Source organism: Marmota marmota, unplaced genomic scaffold (genome assembly GCF_001458135.2).
Source record: "Marmota marmota marmota unplaced genomic scaffold, marMar, whole genome shotgun sequence".
NCBI lineage: Eukaryota > Metazoa > Chordata > Mammalia > Rodentia > Sciuridae > Marmota > Marmota marmota.
Genome location: NW_025999977.1, coordinates 50,159,218 through 50,183,544, shown reverse-complemented (window position 1 = coordinate 50,183,544; position 24,327 = coordinate 50,159,218). Strand labels below are relative to the sequence as shown.

At 41.5% G+C, this 24,327-nt stretch overlaps 1 protein-coding gene across 1 annotated transcript in view; it reads right to left on the bottom strand.

Annotated features, from left to right (window-relative positions):
* Window positions 1-6,676: 6,676 nt before the first annotated feature.
* Window positions 6,677-24,327, bottom strand: part of Nbas (NBAS subunit of NRZ tethering complex) — a 351,187-nt gene continuing 333,536 nt past the window's right edge. Inside the window, 3 exon segments of the mRNA XM_048804961.1 lie at window positions 6,677-7,072; window positions 16,436-16,564; window positions 23,178-23,322. Coding sequence (XP_048660918.1) covers window positions 6,809-7,072; window positions 16,436-16,564; window positions 23,178-23,322 — 538 coding nt within the window. The 3' untranslated portion in view covers window positions 6,677-6,808.

Genomic DNA, 24,327 nt, shown 5'->3' with positions numbered 1-24,327 from the left:
AAATGGCCCTGTAGTACTTTCATGTGATGGAGTGATACTTGGCCTTAAAAGAAAGAAAATGATGACATGTTCTATAACCTTGAGGACATTATGTGCACTAAGTTACCAAGACAGATACTGCATGGATCCACTTATATGGAAGTCTAGAGCAGCCAAGTTCACAGAAGCAGAGTCAAATGGTGGTTGCTTGGGGCTAGGGAGGTGAAAATGGGAAATTGCTTAGTGGGTACAAAGTTTTAGTTTTACAACATGAGAATGGTTTGAAGATGGGTTCCACAATGTGAATAGACTTAAAACTACTGAACTGTACATTTAGAAATGGTTAAGGTGTTAAATGTTATTATGCACTTTATCTCTCTCTCTCTCACACACACACACACTGCTTGAAACATGGAAATACAACAGGGGTTAGGATGTAGGAAACCCATAAGATCCAGATCTCATTTCTGCTGACTCCTAGCTACATGATTGGGGGTACTGCTTAACCTTTATTAACCTTTGTTTGTAACCTTTGCTCTACAAAATAATCTACAATAGGATTATTGTAATAAGATAAAGTAATCTACAATAGGATTATTGTGAAGGGTTTGCAAGTTACATTAAAGTAACCACCAACCCAAACGTGACATAGAAGGCATCCACTGTCATCCTGAAGGGGTTTCCTTGTAGGCCATGGAGAGCCCTTACAGGGCTGCAAGTTGGGGGTGGGTGGGGGTGGTACTGACAAGGCTGCAAGGAGGGGACCTGGACTGGTGGTGAGACGATGTAGGAAGGCGTGGGGTCCAGATGAAGATGGGGCCTCTGTTTGCACCACAGAAGAGGGCAGCTTGAAGGAGCATTCGGGGAGAAAGGACCCAGCCCAAGTCTTTGGGGTGACAAGTGAGGAGGGAGAGGCAGGGCTCAGCGATGCCAAGGGAGACTTCCTGCAATGGACACGCGGTGCAGCAGGCCTGGGGAGGGGCTCCTCATGGCTGGGAGGAGATACATCAGAGCTCATAGAAGAAGGAACCCCAAAGCAACTCAAGCTGCCTCCAGAGCCAAGCTGCTTTGTGAAGGAAGCTCTGGTGAAGCCAGAGGACCTACCAGAGTCACTGAGCAAGAGATCCCACCCGCGGCAGGTGTGAGGCAGGACCAGATGAGCCTGCACTGTCCCTCCAACCCACAAGTCCCTGCTTTCCCGCTTCCTCTCACAGGGAATCCTCAGCTCCTATCCAAGCAGAGTTTGGAAAGACTAAACACACACACACTTACCAATTGTGTGAGGTCACCTGGACCTAGCAGCTTTCTCCTAAATGGGAACATCCCCTTCTCCAGGTCAGGATGATCAAACTTCCTCTTTAATATGAAGTTAACATGAATCAGCTCAGTGAACTATGAGATCCTGCAGACATTTTGGGTTCTCTGTTCTACACAGAGAGATGCTGGTTGTGACCTCTGGCTGTGGTCAATCCCCATGTCAAAGAGCACAGCAGGGCACATGAAGCCAGAATTCGCCAGGAGCATAGAGCCAGCAGTGCAGGAGCTGGGCTTTGGAATCAGACTGGCATGAATTCAAATCCTGACTCTACCTCCTGGGGAGACCCTGGCAAGTTTATAAACCCCTCTGAGTTGGTTTTCTCATATACAAAGGGGGATGAGATCTGTTTTCCTTGCTGGAGTGACTCATGGCTATTATTAACGTATGAGACTTGCACACATACAGGTGTTACATATGTTGTACCTTACGTTATTTTCATTGTTAGTGCCAGCAAAGTACAAAATGTCCTCTGGTTAAAGCAGAGGAGTAATAATAAATGAGCTACAAATGAGTTAACCAAATGGTGGGAAGATGTCTTTTCCCATCTCCGGGCACAGGTAGACTGTAAACAGTAGGACTCAGGTAGGTAAGGGAGCTGAGCCTGATATGAGCCTCCTGAGACCGGTGCTATGGAAGACGGCTTCAAGTATTCACAGGGGTTCACCTTTTCCTGGGGGAGAAGCTGGCTGAGGTCATGGGGCACTTCTGTCCCAGCAGAAGGGCAGCGTCCATGCCAGAGCCTGAGCCACTAAACTATAGCCCTGCCACAGGAAGGGGGACCTCGAAGTGGCAGAAGAGGTCCATCCTGCTCCACCCTGGCAACTGTTCTCCTGCATCGGGATGTATACTGTCTTCCCAAGTCTCCTGGTTTGCAAATGGAGTGGCTGTCCTATTCTGGAAAGACAGAACTCTGATCTCTGCCAGCTCACTGTAACAGGAGTCCTTGACAAAACAGGTGCTGAGGTAAAGACACACAGAGCACAAGCGGGAGATTGGGGGGCTGGAGATATAACTCAGTGGTTGGAACGGCACTTGCCTCGCGTGTGCAAAAACGTGGGTTTAATCCCTAGGACCACAGAAAAGAAAAACAAAAGAGGGATCAGAGTTGGGGTAGGGGCAAGGGTGGGTCTCAAGGACTCAGACCTTGTGGTTAGGATGTCACTATAGAATTTTAGAATCTATTCCTTGGCCTACTTTGTGGGATGGTCAAGGTCAATGCCGCAACCACTTTCTTCCAATTTCCCTCTTCTCAAGCTGCTCGTCACCCTACATGTCCTCACCCTCTTCTCTCTCTGGCACAGGAGGAAGCTCTCCCACCCATCTGGGCCTCACAGTGCGGGAGGTGTGGCAGGCAACAGAGAGCCAGGAAGCAAGTTGCCCAAGGTCATATATTAGCCAGGCTGGCTTCAAACCCATACGCCTGCCTTCAGTCCAGTGCTTTCTCTTAACAGCATTGCTCAAAGGCACTCTGCTAGCAGTAACCCTTAGCCTGCCTGACACAGTGGTTGGCAGGCTAGGTTTACTGTTAGCAGGGTGGAAGCTCCAGTCTGCCCCTTCCCCTTCTCTAGTCAAGCATCAGAATGGCCCTGGCTTCAGAACCCACCAGGGCTCTCCAAATCACATGCCCTCTTGCTTCTCTTTCTACCTGACCACTGAGGGCTCTGGTTTCTGAAATTTGCCTCTTGAGCCTGCAGGCAGCTTTCCAGAATTCTGACAGTCACTGGGGGAGAGAAACTCATGCTCCAGGAGTCGGACAGCAGCATTTGTTTTTAATTTTGCTCTCCATAGCTTGATGAGCACAATTCCTGCCTGTTGCTGTGAGCAGGATGCAAAGCTCCAGCTCCCAGGCCGGCAATGTCTGTCTCAAATCTAAGAGCTCCGTGTTCTCTGGAACAAGGGGAAAGCCAGGCTTCCTTCTCGAATCTCCCACTGCTGGCGGAGAGAAAACTCATGATATGGTACTCAAACAAGGAGCCTCCTTTTCTTCCTTTCGAGCTCTGGAACACTCCTAAGTCTATCTTCCTATTTTCACACTGTAGAAGCCATCTTCAATTTACAATGAGGCTGCAGTTATTAAGAGATACTGAATCCCCAGCTGTTGGCACTAAATGAGAGTAGGGAGCACTGAGTTTATAGTTAACTTGAGAAAAATGCAGCTCTCTCCAAAGAATAGGGTGAGCCTGTATTTGAATGCTCTCCTGCTACATTTATCATAACGAGTTTTCTTTCCAAAAAGACCCAGTGTAAAAGGCAAGGGGGAAACTTTACACACCTGGCATCACAGAGCTGCTACCCTTCAGACCCGGGAGACCCAGCTAACTGCAAGCAACGACCTCCAAGCAAGATCTAAATTTAGCTTCAGGTTAAACAGGGACTTTTCATACCTTTTTAAAAATAGTATCCCTTCTTTTCAAAGCCAGCTACACCACCCTGTTGCCTCAATGAAAGGCCAAGTGGGCAGACACATGGCTGACAAGAGAGGAGGTGCCAATGATGCAAGGCCACCTGGAATCACTTGGGTCCCACCCGAACTTCTGCTTTAACTGATCAGGGTGGGGGTAGGGGCAAGGGTCTTAAGGACTCAGACCTTATGGTTATGAGTTCTGCATGGGGGGTTCTAAATAAGTCATCGGAATCACGGTCACTACTGGTCCAGGAGACCTTCAAAGTGGCTATCAATACTTTAGAAATCTTTGACCTGTTCTTATTTTAATAAGTTAATGATGCCAATGGAGTAACTGACTACTGAGAATGTTGTAGTAGTCACATGTACACTTGCCTTCTGGGGAGTCTGGCATACCAGGGCAGGTCTGAATGGAGGGTCCATGGGAGTCTAACACAAGGGGTGTCTGGGCACTGCAATGTTACAACTCTGGAACAGAGAAGATAAGTGGGCCCCACCTTTGGGAAGACCGTGACATTGGCAAACAGTTGGGAAGAGCCAAAGGGGATGTCATGGCTCCCTCCGTTACAGTGTTATCACCAATTCTTGAAAAGGGGTGGGAAACAGACCAAAGTGTCATTCAAATGTCCTCCATAAACTCATCCAGGTTCTTCAGTAGAGGGACCCAGATGCTCTGTGAGAACTGAAGTTATCATAGGATTGTGGCCAAGGGTTAGCTTCTGAATCAATCCCAAGCTTATATCGTGGTCCCATTACTTACTAGCTTTGTGACCTTGAGCAATTTTTTTTATTAGTAGTAAATTTGCTAAGGCATTATCAGCCCCATTTATGGATGAGCCTTATTTATCCAAGTGACCTGCCGGAAGTTCTCACACTGTTTACACCTAGGCTGATGCCAAAGGCTCATTCCCTACACCAGCTCACTCTCAGGTCTGCTTCCCAGGAAGTCAAAACTATAGAACTCGAGGGTGAAGTCGGTCCTGTGCTGCCCTTTCTTGCTCTGCTTTGTTTTCCAAGATAAAGATCTGGGATAACTGAGAGAGACATTTTTACAAGAAAGATAAGGTATCATCTTACTTCCTCATCATGGTTGACATTCTAAATACCAACACAAACTCTGTGTTCTGGAGAGTTTACTCAGTTGGTATGAATCTGGAGGGAATTTCTCCCTTTTTGTTCTTTTATTCCCCATAGAAACTGCTTAAACAAACACGGAGAATTTGGTTTCTGAAAGGCAAGGAAACAGACAAAGCAACACAGTTTCTATGAGGGAATCCCTTCCTTTTACTGGTTGCAGAGCAGGTGGCTGGTGACTAGACACCTCTACTTCTGTCGTCCCTGAGCAAGTCACTTAGGCCCTCTGGGCCTCAGTTTGTTAATCAACAGTGTGTTGCACTGAATAATTTCTGAGACCTTTAATACTGCAAGTGGAAGCAAGGGTCTTAAAACAGACTGTCAGAACAGCCTTCCCCGTAAGGAACTGCATGTTTTTGTTCACCTGAATTAATAGCTGTGGGGCCGGACAAAGCCCATCCCCAGTAAGCTCATCCCACTTCCTGGATCAGTGCCGCTGGCACAGCTGCTGCCGACATGCTCAGGTGGCATTTCTGGACTCCTGTTTCTGTGTGGACAGACGTTACCTAGTTTGGGACAAATATGTCGTCCCCTTTTTTCTGTAGTAGTTCAGAGGCTTATAAGGTGCCAAAGTTTAAACAAGGAACTCAACCCTGGGCTAGATAAGCAGCAGAAGGTGGTGAGTGAGCCATTGTGCAATCTCCTTCCAAGGTGGCCAGATCTTCGCCAGAGGACTCTGCAGCTACATCCAGAGGAGTAGGAGTGAGTGGAAGTCTATGGTGATGCAGATGCCAGGCAAAGTGATGTTATTCTCAGAGGGTGAAGCTGGACAGGTGTGTGCATGGTGGAGGGGGGAGCCTGTGGGGTGAGGTGTGGAGACCGCTGCCCTGACATGCGGGATGGCAGAGCCCCATAGAGAGCCCCGTTACAACCAGGCTGTGGCTTTGACAGAGCAATATGGAAACTGATCAGGGGGAGCTCCCGTATCACCTAAACTTATGTAAAATTATTCTTCATGACAAAGGATTATCTTATATCACCTCATCCTCCTAGTCTGAACCTTTGTCTAAATTATTTCCTTGAGGGTAAGGGCAGGAGACTGGGGTTCCTTGTCTGGATGGGTGCCTCAGGTGGGCACTAGTCACTGTGCAGGTGTGGGTGCCCCTTCTCCCACCCGCCACTTTGGCTACTGCTGAGGCTTGGGTTTGGTGCGAGATTCATTAGACCAGCCAGAGCCCTGTCATCCAGTGCACACTTTGGTAGGGGAAGCGAATGCCAGCAAGTGATACCTCAGGGTCCTTATTCTACATAGAGGAAGCAGCCCTTCTGTGGTTACATGGACCTGAAAATGTGTCACCCTAACATGCTGATGCTGACAAACCGTGGAGTCCCTAGCCTCCTCACATGCCGACCTTGTTCTGGCCGTGGCCTTTCAGTCAAAATTCCTGTAACAGCAGCGAGGGGCAGCAGAGCTCACACTTCTTGGGCCCCCCTGTCTATCTGACAGAACCTCACCCACACAACCTCGCATGAAACTCAACAACTTTGTGGGATAAATAATACAACCCTATTCTTACACATGACAGACTAAAGGTTTGGAGAGGTAGAACACTTTGCCCAAGTTCACAGAACCAACCTGCCTTGAATCTATGTCCATTCTTCCTCCATCTCGTGGCACCTGATCCCAACCGCAGCCGCTTCTCAGCCTCGCTCCCTTTCTCACGCAACCCACCGCCATGGTCAACTTCCTGAACCACAGTTTTAGATACCTTGCTAAAGGCATTCTACCCAGGGAAAGGTAGCTTACAAAAAAAAAAAAAGGAAAAAAGAGGCAGTCAATAGGAGATGATATTTTGATCACTTAGTAGAACAAAGAAAAAAAGGTCAAAATGGCAGGCTGGTCACCATTTATATACAGCTTTATTTGAAATTTGTTGACATCACTGAGACAATCAGGTGTTGCTCATGTTGCCCTGGGAACAGCGCTCAGCTCTGATGTTCTCTGTCCCCAGAGGAGGGCCAGAGAAGGCGCGTTACACCCAGTGCTGCCCGGCACCAAGGGCTGTGCTGAAAGTTCTCAGGGCTGGATGAGTCCTCCTGGCGGCCAGGAGGAGAGAGCCCGCTTCGGCTTCGTGGCCGGCCTGCCACAGGTGTTTAGCCTGCTCCTCTGCATCCCAGTGCCCTTGCTGGAGGTGGCGGATGAGGTGTGGATAGAAGGGAGTGGAGACACACTTCACCAACAGTCCAGCGTCCAGGAGCAGGGAAAGAAGCTCTTGGTCACAGTTGGAGACATTCACCTTCAAGAAAGACGACAGCAGAATGTGAGTGGGCATGCGGAACCTCTCCCCGCAGAGCCACGCCCGCTCCACTGGGCCACTCAGCTTCCTTTCGCCTTCACGGTTATACATACCTTTGCCCGGGCTTAACAGCACCTGCTCCAAGAAATGCACATAGGACAGAACATCTTGGAGGTCACAGAATGGGGATGATGGACATGGTTTCCTTTCAACTTAAGGAGACATTACCACACACCAAGAATCCTGCTTGACTCCTCGCTACATCAGCATATACTGAGTGCCGAAAGCTATGCTAAATATTGTACAAACATCACCTCCCTGAGTCCTCCCAATTCAACCCTGTGAAACTGGCACTTTCCCTTGTCAGTTTTACACATAAGGAATTTAGGTGTTAAGCCTGTGCTCTGGACACCCACGCTGACCATCTCATGGGTACTCCCATCAGGGCTACATTTGTTCACCCAATTCTCTTACTGAGTATAGATCTACATGAAAATAATCTTTTCAGAACAAGTCCTTTTCTCTACCACATCAAGAATCCATCTTGCAACCCAATGACATGAACAGGACATCCAATAGGGGGTTTTAAACTGTTCTTGCTCTAAGAAGCCCTTATCAACCTACCTTTTAAGTAAGTGTTTAGAGGCTCTGTGGCCACACTAGCTCTCTCCCTGGTCTTATCTTCTTAGTCTACATGTAGTTTTCCAGTTTTGATAATTAGTTTGTATTTTTCTGTTTTATATTATTGTCCATATTTTTGTAAGAAATGAAGTTTCTTACCCATATCAGAAATTCTCATTTACGCTAGTGTCACAAAACAGCATCGTGACAGGCTCTTCTTAATGTTTCTGTTTTAATTAATTTTGACTGTAGGAACCTCAAAAATAATATGGCATTTCAAAACCAATTAACTAATGTGTAGGCCAACTATACTATAAAACCATATACAATGTGCTCTTCCTGCTTGTTTTGTCCCAGAAGGCAAGGCCTGAAGATGAGCAGACTGACTGTTGCAAGACTTAAGTACAAGGACAAGTTATCACCCACCATACACAGTGTCTTCTCTACAACCTAGGGAACATTCCACTCCAGCCCACATCAGCTCCAATGACACTTTCATGGTGACATTTTCTTTTGGCCAAGCTCCCGGTTTTAGTCATAATGAATACCTTAGTCTGTTAAATACAATTCTGTTTTGGTTACATTTTGTTTATAGAAGTTTCACATTTTTATATTATCAGAAAAGAATCTATTGCTTTATGACTTTTTCTGTTACTTTAAAGCACAAGATGTAATTCTTCAAAGGAACTGATTATATATATATATATAATTTCAGTTATATTAACATGTACATTAACATGTAAAAATACACATATATTTTTTCTGACTTTTAAGTGGTTAACTCAAACTAATCAGGAGTTGACTTTGGTATATGATCTGTGGAAAACCACATGTCCTTAACGTTGGATTAACTGGTGCTTTAAGGGCTGGAGGGAGACAACAGAGCCTGTCATTTTTGGACTCTGTCTGGAAGTTTAAGTACGAGACAAGTCCAGAAGGATTAGTTGATTTAATTCCCCTGATCAAATAAACCCTGAATTAGAGTGAGAGTTTGGTAGTGTGAAAAGACAGACTTTTGATCCTGGTTCCTTTGCTGAACTGCTGTGTGACCTTGTTAAGGACAATCTCTCTGGGTCCAGTCTCCATATGAGAAAATAGACTGATGGTAAGGCTCAGAGATAAGAGGCACTTTTAAGTGCCTAGCACAATGCCTGGGGCAGAGCTCAAGCTCAGTAAATAGCTGAAGTTATTACAGTCAAACCAACCAGGAATGAAGGCTGTTCTGAAGGGGGAAGGATTTGTAAATCACAAGACGAGGAATCGCTGGCCATCTCTGTTAGAGATGTTAGGGTTTTTGTGTGTCAGCAATTAGTTTTTAAGAATAAATGAAACTTTGCAGGTCTTGGGAAAGAAATCTATTAAAGCACAAAGCACTACTGTCTTCCAAGCCATTAAAATGTTATCTGCTTAATTCCTCTTTCAACAATAGGTAATGAACCTTCTCTGAATTAAAATCTTTGATTTTATGGATTTACATCAAGCTAAGAGTAATTACAGTAATGAGGTAAACTGAAATCCCAGTAGCCTAATGCATGCAGGGCCTCATTTCAATTACTTTAAAGAATATTATTTATTATTATTTCACTGTTTACTTTAAGGAAGAATATTTGTCTTATTTTTACATATACTATCACTTAATAAAAGTTATTAAAAATATCAACTACAATGGCAGAAAAGCATAAAACCCTTGTGTATAGTTGGAATAAAAAAAATGCCTGCAGATAATTTTTTGTATTTATTTGAATACAATATTCAGATTCTATTTTCTCAGCATGCCATCAGCTCCACTCCTGGCATGACATTTAATAGTGCACTTCTTCTGCAACCACTTAGGACACATCACCTGACTTATGTTCTAACCACAAGAGGAAGAAAATCTTTGAAAATCCAACCTTGACCATCTCTGGGACCACAACCTGAAGCTGGGCTTGACAGCTCTGGTTTGGTAGTCCTGTGCATGTATCCACCTCCACACTACCTTATTTACTGTGTTATTTCATATGGCAGTCCCTGCAAGAGACAATGCATTTAAGCACAGGGATGATGATATGATGCCCTACTAATTGCTCACTTCAGATCCAGGCTGTGCATGCAGGGGCTAGATACACCTGTTCACACCAAGGAGATCAACCAACCACCAGTGCTGTTTATGGTTGAAATGCTTAACCTAAGGAGTTTGCTAGCTGCCTATCACTGGAAGGACCCACCGAGACCTCTGCGCAGAATGAATGCAGAGCTTCATTCTTCAAGAAGAGTGAGCAGAGGTGAGGATGGATGATAGTGGGTGAAAGTAATGGGTTTTGCTATGATCCTGTTTAAATAACAGACATGCCTGAGAAAACAGCCTCTAAGAGCAGAAAGAACAGTCATTAAAGAGGTAAGTCTGAGACCAATAGGTATCTGCAAAACATAGGAAAGAACTTGCCTGGTTGTTTGCATCACTTGGATCACTTTTGCTCAGCTTGGTGTGGACACAATTAGTAGTAGTCCAACTAATGCTAGGGTTAACACCAAATGACTAAGCAGATTCCAGGAAAGACCCCAACCCAATCTTCCTGCTGTCACAGTACACCAAGGCAGAAAAGAAAATGTGCAAGCCACAGCTGGGCTGGAGAAGGCAGCCCCAAGGGGTGGCATTCCAGTGAGTAAGAGTCCCGTCAGGGAGATGCTAGCTGGAAATTGGGAAAAGGAGGGGGAGCATCAAAGAAAAGAAGGTTTCTTGGTTGTATGTGTCAATTCACAGATGCTTTTCTGATCATATTAAGGTTCTTCCTCCAACCTAGACACTGGCATCATCATAAATAACAATGGCAGGTTCTTGATGCCTTCACAGCAAGATCTGAGGGGGAGGAATCATATTCATGAAATACATGAAGGTCTGCCATTGGAGGAAGCACCTTGCTAATTCTGGGCATCTCCCCAGGGCAGGACTAAAGTCAACATGCTTGAGATAAAGAGGTGCAATGAGCTCTACCCAAAACAGCACAGAACTCCCAGAAGGTGGCAGCCACCCAACCCCTGGAGTGGCTCAGCAGAGCCTGGGTGAGGGAATAGGATGACAAAGGAGGCCTGCCTGGGCAAACCATTGGGCCACCCTGTTCCCGTTTTTTTCAGTACTGACTTATATTCTTCAAGGTGCTTTCCACAGTCCCATTTCTCTAGTGATTCCTGGATTCTAGATTCCTTTTCCAATGTAACCAGCTCTCCCAGTTCAATAGAAGCGTATGGTTAAGAATGATGAACATTAGGTCTGGGATTTGGATTTCAGCTCTGGCTGCTCACTAGCTTTGTGACCTCTTAGTTCTCATCTGTGAAATTAGAATAGTATCTTCTTATAGGATTATTAAGATGATGAAGTGACTAAGAATCACTAAGATAGAAACGTGTCTGTCACGATGCCTGGCAAAGTGATGAAACTTGAAAGAGGGAATTATCATTGGCATCAGGGAGAGACCTTGCATGAGGTGTTCATGATTGTGCTGTGACACTCCCTTTCTAACTCCATGAATTACTCCGACTAGGCACGGCAGGAGTCCAGGATAGCCCTTGGACATGGGGTGGGGGCAGACACTGAGCACCACCAAAGAGCAGGTGGCAGCAGAAAGCAGAAGCCATTGCACATTTGGAATTATGAAATTGGAACATTTTCTGTACACAAAACTATTTTTTTTAAATAATAAGTCACATTTATTGTGTATGCTTAAGTTTTGTGTCATAAACTTTTTAAAACCCTACTAAGTATATACTAGTAGTATGCCTATGTTACAGATAAGGATTAAGGCCAGAGAGTACATTTGTAAAGTTAGCTAATAATAAACAGGAATTTGCATTGTGTCATTTGTCTTTAGGAATGAAATATATTCAACTACATCAACTATCTTTGAGTCATAGTGCTATAGGTAACTTTTGTATTCTTCTTTATATTATTATTTATTTTCTGTCTTTCCTCTTTCATAAACATTTTATGTGTATTTTGAAATCAAAGAAAATTATTAGATATTCTAAACAATAGAGAGACTGAATAATAATATCACCATTATAATTATTTAAACATAAATTTCAATTTCTATCTATCTCATTTCACTGTCAAATTACAGAGAATTTTGCACATTTTATAGTAGTACAGATTTAATTAGGATTTACATAAGATATGGAAATATAAGCAACAAATATATTACTCAAAGTCCTGAAAAAAGAATAATTCAATATTAGAATTTAATTTGAAATATATAATTTTCTCTCATTCCTTTTGTATATCCAAGGTTGTAGAGTCTCTTATTTTATTTCAAAATCTTTGGAATGTTTTATTTCTCAAGCCAAGTCAATAAACCCTAGGTTTCTGGTTTTACATGAATAAATATATACTTTCACCTGTGCTATTTAAATTCTAAAACTTTGTGGTGATTTAAAGAGGCCTTTAAACAAAGAAAGTTCCCTTTTTCAATAGAGAGGATTTAAAATACACAAGTATCATAATCATCATTACTTTTCATATCTTCTTCCTCTGGATTAAATTCTGTTCTTTGTGAAATTTATTCTTTGGGGATTATTTAAGTGAAACTTACATCAAAATGTTTTGTTTGTTTCTTTTTTTGGTTTAAAAATATCTTTATCCTTCATGGTGTGATTGTTTAGCTGAATATAGAATTCTAGATTGACAGCTTCTTATCTTCACTTTGAAAATTTTAGTTCACATTTTTCTCATGTCTTGTGATGCTATTAGGACTTCAATGCCAATTTAAATTTTGTTCTTTTGTAAAAAACTGGCATTTTGTCTTTGGAGGCATTAAGATTTATTTTTCCTTTGTTGGTTTCACTATAGTAAACATAACATAAATTATTTATATATATATAACTTTATTAAAGGACATCCATTTTGAATTTGAGAATTCAAATCTTTTTAATTTGGAAATGTTTTCAGTTATTAGCTTTGAAAATATAATCTCCCTCCTATTCTTTCTATTCTATTTGTGGAACTCTACTCATACTTTGGAAATTTTCATACATCCTGTATAAATTTCTGTGCTGAATTCTGTTTTTCTTTTATTTTAAATTTATCTTCTAATTCTCTAGGCCATTCTTAGGTAGTGTCTAATCTGCTATTTTATCATATTCACTGACTTTTAAATTTCTGTATCTATGTGTCTACTTATCTATGTATCATGAGGAAGCTTGTCTACCTAGGTCATGTTTTGAGACACACAGCTTTCTTTGGCCACTTGTTTTCTACTATTTATAATAAGATCCAAATGATTTTCATTCCCACATCTTTATAATCCAAAGTGATACATAAACAGGAAAACAATCTACTAAAAGCAAGAACAATGTCCTCAACATAACTACCAGAAGTGTGAGAAGTCAAAGAACTTCACATAGTTGAAAAATCTGATAGTCTATTAGACAAGTATCATTTGAACAACTAAAACACAAAACTATTACAAAACTGGAGGAGTTTACTTTGATGGGATGAGCTGAGAGACTTCCACCTGAACAGAGGCTATTCTAGAGGCGAGTTTTGAACACTCCAGCAGGGGCACCCAGCTTGGAGAGAACAAGGTCTTAAAGGTGCACTCTCAGTCTTATGGGGACTGGTGCAGGGAATCCAGCAGTTGGTACTACACAGGGTTTTAACTATTCACTGACAATATCATCTTTAAGAAGGACTCTGCATTTCTGGCCCAGGAAAGAGACTGTTGGTCATCTGTAAAAGGTTACGAGCTCAACAACAGGGGTGTTGAGCAATTTCACCAGAGGTGTTGCAATTTCAGAAAAGCTTAGAGGAAGAATGAGTCCTGCTATTGGAGGAAAAGCCAGTACAACCTCTGGCATCAGCACTTAAGCGTCATCCTTGTAACTGCAAACACCTATAAAGCTGTCAGCATCTGATAATGAACAGTGAAATGACACACACTATCAGCAAACAAGAGAGGGAGTCTTTGTACTTGTGCACTGTACTAGACCAATTGCTATCAGAGGAGTCCCTTTGCCAGATGTTGTTTCTTTTAATGTCCACAGGAGCTACCGTCAATAACCAATAAGGGAGAAACTAAAGTTATTGATGAACTCTATCCCCCTGCTAATGGACATAGTACATAGTAAAATAAAAACTAAAAAAGAAAAGTTTTAGATTTTTCACTACAATACCAAAGATGATTTAAAAATAGCTTGCCAAGAGTCCTGCAAAAATGCTCACAGAAACTCTTCTTTTAGAAAAGTATAACATGACCCTTTAATGGTGTTGGAAGAGCAATGACAAATTGTAGTAATTTCATATTTCATTTATACAGCATTCTTGAAATGACAAAATTATAGAGATGAAGAAGAGATCAGTAGTTGCCAAGGTCTATCTGGGAGGCAGGGCAGGTGAAGGTGGCTGAGGCTATGAAGGACAGTCTGAGGCATCCTTGTGAAGGAACGTTCTGAATTGTGACTACAGTGGTAGACACATGAATTCACATGTGACAAAACCAGTGAAATCCCAAGAAGGTTGATACAGTATCAATATCAATATCCTGATCATAAAATTATATTAGAGCTATGCAAGACTTTACCATTGGGGAAACTGGGTGAGGAGTGTTAGGAGACCTCACTGTAATAGTTCTTCCCATTGAATGGAATTTAAAATTATCTTAAAATAAAAAGTTGAAAGATATTTTAAAAAATGGGAAGCACTGCAAAAGTTCGGCTCTCTGGAGGATGTAAAAGGTCTAAAGATACTCAGCTTTTTTTGTTAAACACATTTTAAGGGCACAGAGGGGCTAGTTTATCATGAACACTCAACTTAGTGTACAGAAATTAATTATGTCTCATTATAGAATTCCTAAAAGTAAGCGTCCCATGGTAGTGATATCTTTCAGCAATTTATACCTGTGACTTTGATTTTTGTGTCCCAAGAGCACTGAGGTTTTATGCTATCATGACAACTTCAGGTAATTTATAGCCACAGTTTGCACGTTAGTTTCAAAACCACAAGTCTCAGCACCCACCATGCAGCATATAAGTTCAGATCAAAGTATTGTGAGGTCTACCAGTGCCATCTAAAAACTGCTCAAGTGCCATAGAGGTCCATTTAGTTTTTAATTTTGATAGTCACTGTGTGGGGGAAGGGGAGCTGTGCAAGCAGGTTAGCTAGAAGTTTAGAACCCTGTTCTAGTTTTAGTTCTGACCAAATGAGTTTAAGAAAAAGAATCTTTAAAATGAAAATGGATCCACTGGCCTATGGAATTGGGAGTGCACCAGGAAAGCTCCACAAAGGATAAGGATGGGAAGGCAACGTGTACTCCACCACTGTCCTGCTCTCCAAGAGGCCAGTGAGAGCGCCTGGACAGAGACCGGCAGGGCGCTGGTGGGAAAGGCTCTGAAAACATGCAGCCTGACTTCCTTCAGTTTGCTCTGCTTTTTGATTTCTTGCATTTAAAGAAAAAACAGGCTATGATAAACTCACTATAATTCTCAATTTCATATGAATTTCCAAACTTATGTACAGATAGGCAAAGGGGGCTACCAACAGACAGCCCCTTATTCCTTACTTCAGTCAGGACTGATTATCAGTGACAATAGAGGCATTCCCAAACCTTTGCTGACTTTGAAAATACAGCTTAGTGACTAAAGGCACAGGAATTCTCTCATTTTGTTCATAAGGAGTGTTTCCAAATACAACGATATTCTACTTTCTATAACCATTTACATAACTTTCTATATCCTTTGTCATTAATAAAATTTTATATCTATGGTATAATTTTATCAATCTCTTTATTGTCTTCGGTGGCAAACATACTTCTGATCTAGCTTTCTCTTTCCCTCTCTGGTCTTCAGAGGCTATCCTGGCACATTTTTGTTTAAAAATATATTTTATACACATAAAAAGATACAATGTGTATAAAATATGTTATATATTATATACATATCCATGCATAGTGAAGTTATATATGTATGTGTCAAAGTATGCATGTGTACACACACAGTTCAAATGAAAATGATCTCTGTAAACAAGGCTTTCAGAAACAATATAACTTGTTAAAACATGACCCTGAGCTATCTAATTGTAAAGCGTAAATTTTTTTATATTTATTTTTTAGTTGTAGTTGTACATGCTATCTTTCTTTATTTTTATATGGTGCTGAGGATCGAACCCAGGGCCTCGCTAGACAAGTGCTCTACTGCTGAGCCACAACCCCAGCCCTTGTAAAGTGTAAATTTTAAAAAGGAAGAGAAAGCTTCTTTAATCATGATAACAGAAGCCTGAGGAAGGAATCCTAAGACTTGACTTCAGTATCTCTATCTTCAAGCCACAAGGCTGCTTCAGAGGCAGCTCAGGTTGCCAGAGGAAAAGAGTTTGAGATTTCAGAAGGTGACAGTAAATACTACTGGAAACTCACCTTTAATTAGCAGCTAACCAAACACATACCCAGGGATAGAATATCCATTGGATGCTAGAAGTTTCCTGTCCCCAAATTCCAAGCGTCAAGAAAGGTCTGCTGGTCCATGAGATTAATATACCACTTCTCTACAAAAACAGCTTTCTGACTTGTCTTTGTATTCTCAGCACCCAGAGTCTGGTTCACAGGCGGGGCTCAGTAGACATTTGTGAAACAAATACATATGGACTGAACAGAACAGACACAGCTCTCTAGTGAGAGAATACTGTAGGTAAAGTAATTTTAAGTTAACCATGGTTACTGTTTATGAGTGCCAATTCATTTCTATAAAACAAAGATAAATAGTAAATTCAACTGGGCATACCTTGCTGACAGTTGAGATTTGCTCTAGGCCCATGGCATGCAGATTGTCATCTTGGGTCTCAAGGAGAAGTTTCAGAGACGGGAGCAGGAGGGACTGATGCAGCAGAAGCAGGCTCAGCTCCTTTATGCCCTGGAAGCATAGGAACAGGTGAGCATGATTCATGGATCATTTCCTAGCCCTCTGCTACTCTTGATGCCTCTTTCCACCCTTTTGCTATAAGAGAGGGAGAAAGAGAGGTGTAGGGAAGGGAAGGAGTGAGAGGGGGAGGGAGCAGGGAAGGGAGAACATGCACAAAATACACACAGGACCATACTGAATATCGGAGTTGGTATCCGCTTCATTCACTCCATGTAAACTGTGATCATCCTTCCAATCTGTTATATTTGTCTACAACATAGCTTTTAAACTATAAAATTAATTAAGAAAGCATAGGACAACATAGCTTTTAATGGCTGCATGGTACTCATCATATGAATCTAGTACTATAATTTATTCTCCTAAACTCAGGTTAGTTTCCTCACAAGTAGAATGGGGACATTTATATCTACTTTGTACTTTTTGGTGTGTGTGAGAGAGAGATATCAGTGCTTACTGTTAATTATGTCTAGTTGTCATACACTTAAACAAAGGATATCAGAAAAAAAATTTAAATGATTTCTAATTCTAAAGTTGAGGTGAAGTGAATCTTTAGCATAACTAAGACATTCCATGACAATTATCCTATCTGTGGTGCATAAAAATAAAACTGTGGCCCTATGAAGGTGTGTCTGAACTGTATTCTCAGCTTTTTATTGGATCTGTCATGAGAAAACAGGTTTTAAATAAGGTAACAAATGATAATCCTTTACAATGAAGTAACAAAAGTATAATGTATAAAACAAAATATAAACGAATTTTTAAAAAATCTGCAAGCTGTTTTGTCCTGCTGAGCTGGCTACCTTTAGTGCCCTGGCCGTAGCTGTAACATAAAAAAACCAAACTCTTGGACCAATGACCAGACAATGAGCACAGCCCCATCATACTACAGCATGGCTGTTTCAAGAAAAGAATGGAAGATCACTACCCTCTAGGGACTGATCTTTCCCCTGTGCTACTCAAACAGTAGCAGATCAGAGAAGAAAAACTCAAATGTATGTTTTCACAATTCCTTTACATTATAATAGAGTGAAGATAAAATGACACAAAGAAGCTCCAGTTAACAGTTAGAATAAAGTTCTCCACTGGAATTCCACACACTATAGGTCTTTCTCTTTTTTTTCCCCCTTCTTCCTCTCCTTTACCCAGAAGGTCTCTCCTACGAATTGGGGCCAGGCCTTCACATTTCAGAGTAGAAGGCTGTGTTCTACAAACTGGTGTGACAACAGTCAATACAGCAGCATAGCTGTTTGTAAAATGTACACTTCAAGCATCACAGATTCTAATTCAGAAAAGCACTAGACGTGCTTACAGAACACACCACACAGAGGAGTCTTGCAAGCATCTGGGCCAAACAGAATGTTTTTCATCTGGGATGCAGAAAATATCTAGGAGGATGAAGCATAAACTCCCTAATATGACTCTGGCCTGGCTTCCTTGTCCCACTTGCTTCTTGTGACCTGGTTCTCCTTTTCTCAGGTTTCAGCAGCATTCACTGTCTGCACAGCCCAGAAGGAATACGGTCCAGGGACCTCTCTGGGAAGGTGGAGCCATTATGTATTAGCACCCTCCAATACCATAGCCATAAGCCATGAGCCACATTAGAGAGATAAAACTAGTGCATATAAGAAAACTTAAGGTACTGGATTTCTAATTTTAAATTGTAATGTTCACAAGTCACCAGTGGCTACCATATTGAATGGAACAACTGCCAGGTGTTGGCAAGAATATTTTTTCTTCTCATATTCCAAACATGCTTGGCACATACCATACTTAAAAATACTTGTATACAATCCTCTTGCCTAACACTCATATTTGCTTACTCAATAAGTTATTAGTAATGAGAAAAAAAGCATTTCTCAGCAAGTTATGATGTTTAGACTAAGCGTAACACTTGACTGACCTTAGCTTTAATGACAAATTTTATGAAATAACCTGTATGCTCTTCTGAACAAGCATAATGCACAGTTGGCACACAGCCAGGCAAGGACACTTGAAGGGAGGAACTTGGTTTATGTGAGCCACTGAGAATGCTTGATCTCTTAATTAAAAGTTATTGGCCAAATACTTCTGTCTTCTATGTTTGTTGTATATTTTCAGGGGCACTGCAATTGGGGCATTTATTGAGATTTACAAAGGTATTTGGGGAATGCAAGAAAGGCCAAAGCAGCCAAGAAAACCACAAAACACTTAATTCAGCACCTTTACAGTTCCAAGTTGTTAGAACATCATGACACAGACCACCACAAGAGAGAGGCTTGAATGAAGAGGATTAGGTGGGCATGGCTCAGAGCCAGTTCATAATCCTGGGCATTTCTTCTCCCCAAAGACTTTGATCTAGTGTGATATACTAGGACATGGTTCCTGTGGCCTGATGGTGATCAGAGAAGATAGACTGGTGCACCAATATTCCTTCTGACCTCACACAATCCTGATGGTCTCAAGGTATCTAGAATCAAAAGGTATTCAACCAGAGACTAAGTCAGCAGGGGGAGCATGAGGTACGAGAAGTTCAAGAATCAACTGCACAGGCCCAGAGGGTGTGTCATATCTACCAGTCATTGCTCTAGGGCCGCAAGATTGCTTGCAGTACTTACTCTCCAACAAGACCTGGAATGAGCTGTTCCTCTACAGCAGCCCCTTGTCCTGCTGGTTCTGCAGGCCTAGGTGATTACACTTGTGATTATGTACTGCATCTGGGCCAGTTGGGGATTCCAGAGGCCTTAGTTTCCTGTCCTCTAGAGCTTCTCAGATTACACTGGCTTTGGAGCTTGACCACTAGGCTACTGCTGATGCCTCTTGGTCTATGTCTCCACATGGGAATGCAGCTGCTCTGAACTGAACTCTACTTATGCATCATTTCATTTAGTTTTCTCCTCAAATCCTCTGAGGTAGGTACTATGTCAGTCCCACCAATCAGATGAGGCAAGCAGAGTATAGAAAGGTTAAATAACTTGAATGTCATCAGATTCTAAAAATCAAGCTCCTGGCATTATCAAAAGTGGCTCAACCATGAGGGAGAACAATCATACTTGAGATTCTGAAGCTGGGGGTTAGCCGGGTTTCCTCATTAGCTGGGTGACATACTCCCACACAACAGCCTGTAAGCATCTGTGACTCTAATTCATGCTGTGCCTCAGTGAAATCATGGACCTTCAGGGTCAGTCACAAATAGCTGGAACTTGGAATTTTAGATCTGCAAATGCCAAGAACCTAATTCATGCCAATTTCTTATTCTTTACATCCTTCACTCTTAATGCTTCATATATTGCCATGGATACAAGCTAAGAAAGACCTATAACTTTCAAGATTGTGGGACACATGTGACCTGCAAGGAACAGTGATTATATCTTGCTGGTAGTATTATCCATCAGGAAAACCATTACCGCCATAATAGCAGGAAACCATGAAAAGGCATTCTGAAGAGTCATGGCGAAAAACAAATCTATAAATATGAGAGCTTTTCATGGGATGGGAAATAGAAATGAAAAAAAGGGTGAATCCACTTTAAGAACCCTCTAGTAAACAACTGGGCACACACATTCCATTAACCAGGGTTATGGTTTTAAAAAATGAGTCATGGATGATGATGATGATGATTTACTATAGTGATATAAAATATTATGAAACTCTGAAATTAAGCTACATGACCTCCAGATGTGGTCAAGAGAATTCCACTTTGTAATAATAGTGCTTCTTTAGTAACATTTTTAATTCATATGTGAGCACATTGAGCCATTGACAAGAGCAATATATACCACTGGCAAACTTCCTGTGATCAAGGCACATGAGGGGAAAAAAAAAAATCTATAAATGTGACCAATTAAGAGAAAGAAACTGAGGCAGCACAAAAAAATGAAAAGTCACCGAGGCAACAGAACTCCTTTAATAATTATCTTTCATTTCATTCAACTGGAGCACAGAAGTCATAATAATCTACTCTGAAGTGGGTTTTAATCTACTACCTCTTCCACCCCAAGAAAATTAAGGCCTTATGGATGGTAGTGAGTGCTGTGTGTGAAACAGTGCATAGGTGGTCTCAGTTCAAGTCTCCTCACAGCCTGGGAACACCATGGAAGAGACAGAACGAGAGTCCCTCTGAGATTTTCTGAGACCAGAAAACAAGGTGTGGAGAAGACTGCAGGTAGTGCTGAGGCCCTATGTGAACAGGGCAGCCTGGTGCATCCCTAGGCCCCCTTTTGCTTTGCATGTGTGGTGTGCCCAGTTCTGTGGAGAGCAAGGAGAGCCCTTTCTGTGAAGTGGTGAGAGGAGGACTGTAGAAAAACGTGCTCTAGGTGCTGTGCTTCTATTGTGACCTCCAAAAAGCATGCAGGAATCACTGACTGGAGATCCTGAGATCAATCAGTAGCAGTGATATAATGTATTATTCTACTTTTCCAAGTACCTCAACCTGGCTGTACAAGCAGATCAAGCACTGAATCATCACAGGTATTTAACTTCTCATTGAACCACTAAGTCTTACTTTTTGGTTAAAAAAAAAAAAAAAAAAAGCACAACTTGTGACCTATTTCCTTTGATGTCCAAGAAGATTTACCTAAAATTTAAATGTCATATGAACAAGATTTACTACTACAATGGACACCCATGCACATCTGTTACCTATTCCTAGGTGGCTAACAGATAATGTAAAATTGCAACTGAGCTTTGATTACCTGGCCAGCGGATGATGTCAAGGTCAAAGATTCAGTAGTCACATCATCAGCTAGCTTATATTCTTTGCCTTAGAAAAGTTAATGGTAAAACCAAACCAATAAAGATATTTAAAAACACAAACTCTTCTAGGCAATGGAGAGATCCTAATAATCTTACCTCTCAACCATTAGTAAGTTTAGATGCTAGCTTCTTATAAACCATTACTGAAAAAAGTATATGGACAAGAAAAAACTAACAATAAAAGCTTATACAACTGCAGATATGCACTTATACAAGGGCAGACATGCACTTGCAAAGTATCACAAATGTTGCAACAATGGCTTATCTGAAAATAGTCTTTTTTTGAGCATTCAACAGAGACTTGATCTGAAGAGCCATATACAACTGAGGAAGTTGAAGTGACCCTTGACCTCAGAGTCTCTGTTCCATCAGCTATCAGTGGAGATAAGGACCCCCTTACAGGCCGTGTTGAAGGTTGAAGGAGATGTTTAAGTGAAACTCTTGAGTGCTAGTAAACATTGGTTATGACCATTACCGGTAGCTTGTCAGACAATAACTCTAGATCCTAAATAATGTTCTTCCCTCAGCAGAACTGACAGCGGGACACTTCTGGCATTTGGTCCTGGTCTGACAATGCTTAATCTTAGCGTACATTAAGGTGAAGGGGAAACCCACATTATTCACGTACTCTTGCCCTGGTGTAGATAACAAACTGTGTTGAGGCCCACTCTATGCAGGGCTGAACCCTGCCCTGGGGACACAGAGACATTCAGTCACAGGTCCCATCTTACAGGTGTTCACAATACAGCAAAGAGAATCACAGGTCAGTAAGCAGCTAGTATCAGTGGGTCATGGTACAAAGCCCAAATCATACTCCTCTGGGGTAAGGGGATGTTGTTTTTGAGGTTGGTATTTTAAATATTTCATAGAATAATTTCGTCATTCTGCTGGTTGGACGACTTCCTTAAATGGATAAAATATTTTAAAATTCAATCAAAAAATGCTTATCCATTCTCTCACTTGGAAAACAATTCATTAAATGTGCATTCATAATAAGAATAGTTTCCTTGAGTGATTACAATGAGGATGTTATCTACAATTTTATTTTCAACTTTATCTCCTATGTGGTAGAAACTCAAACCCAATTAATCAATTTAATGCCATTATCTAAATGCTTAAATTTAAGACATGTAAATTGCTCAAATATGCTGCTGAGTTAGTATTCATGGAAGGGGGCTGCAATTAATAGAATGTACTAAGTGTTTACACATACACATCTAAGTATGTTTACATACATTAATGTAATACGTATATGTATAATACATACTATGTTACATTAATAACATATTACAATAGACTAATATATTAGTACATATAATATATATTATACATATATATTTATTGTCTGAGAGTCAAATCATGAGATTAAATAGAGAACAACGGTCAAAATGGCTAGGTTTTTACCATGTCATAGAATAAATATTATAGTTATACAATCTTGTTTCAATTTTATGTCAAGAGGTATGTAAAATTCAGAGTGGTTATTTGTTACTGGCCAAGGAAACTGCTAGAGCTTATTACCACTTTACAACCGACCCGGTCCAAACAGGTAACACATGAGCTACTGTGACCTGCTCAGAACACAAACTTGGGTTAGACATAAAGGGCATCCAGAGAGAACTAGAACTGGAACTGGGTTACACTCTGGGACTTGCAAAAGGAATACTGCTTCAGAGCTCTGAGGAAGAGAAAACCACTCCTAAACATCCTTTCAGCATTGCTCTTCTTCATTAGATCCATTACAAATTATGGGCTTCTACCAGCAATGGCACAAGCTAAACGTTCCTCAGGTACAGTCACTGGTGGTGCTTAGAGTAAAGAGTTTTGATGAGAGAGAGGATCCTTGGGGAATCCACTTGAAACACCTACTCACCTCTGCGGGCAGCATATGCTTGGTGCCATATAAAGAGCGACAGATCTTCAAAACTTCATCCCCCAGCTCCTCCTTGTTGTCCACCGTACATCTGGTCAGCATTTCTGTAGCTAGTCTCATCCATGGATTACTGGTTATACTGGTTCTAATGGAGGAAGAGTCAAAGCACTGGAAATTAGAGCTCTCAAAATTGCAGGAGACTTTAAAACAGAAAAGAAATTCCACTTTATGAAATAAAATGCTAATGGCAGACTACAATCAGAAACTAGATAAGTTCCTTCGACGTGATCTTGAAGAGAAGACAGCATGTGAAGGCGGAAGCAGCTTGCTGTGGCATCAACAAGCAGCACAGGAGCATGGGAACAGAAGATGGTATAGAAAGGCCTGAGCTTTGAAGCCAGCCCCCTTGACTTATTTCCTGGGTAACTCTGAGAAGTTATTTAATACTCTTAACCCAGCTGCATGGTTCTGGGGAAGCTGCCCAACTCTTTTGGGCCTGTTATTTTCTAGTGAAAGGCAATTTAATGTTTTTGCCTGGCAGAGTTCTTTATTTAATGAATGAAGTATGTCACTGTGGCATTACTCTTACTAGCAAGCACACTTTAATATTCACTAGGCTACTCCTGGCTCCTGATGATACTGTTGTTACTACTACTGCAATGGAGTCAGCTCAGGAACTTGACTGAAGAGCAACAGATAGTATGTGGTGTGATTTGTACTTCATGTTGCTTTCTTGTATTTAGAACATGGTTTGCCTTTTCTTTTCCTTCTCTGGCTGCCACTATTCCATGTTTCATATAAACATTGCCAGGAGCTTGTATATAAAGAACTGGTACTGAATCTGTTTAGAGTTGGTAAGTGCTTTATCATTTATTAAGGGTCTGTTGTCTCCTTAGCAAAGCACTAGGTTCTAGACATTCAACAAGCAGGAGTGGGCCTTCCCTTGAAGGAAGTCTAGTCCTTGCCTGCTGAAAACAATTTCAAGTACAATAGTGATAAGGAGACCTATAACACTAGCCTTTGGCAGCACTGGTGTGTCAGCTCAAACAATCTCTGAGGACAAAGAATACTGCTTATCTCAAGATACAAAGACCTCCGAGAGAGCTCCTGATAGGCTGACAAGTCTTTTTTTTTTTTTTTTTTATTTTTT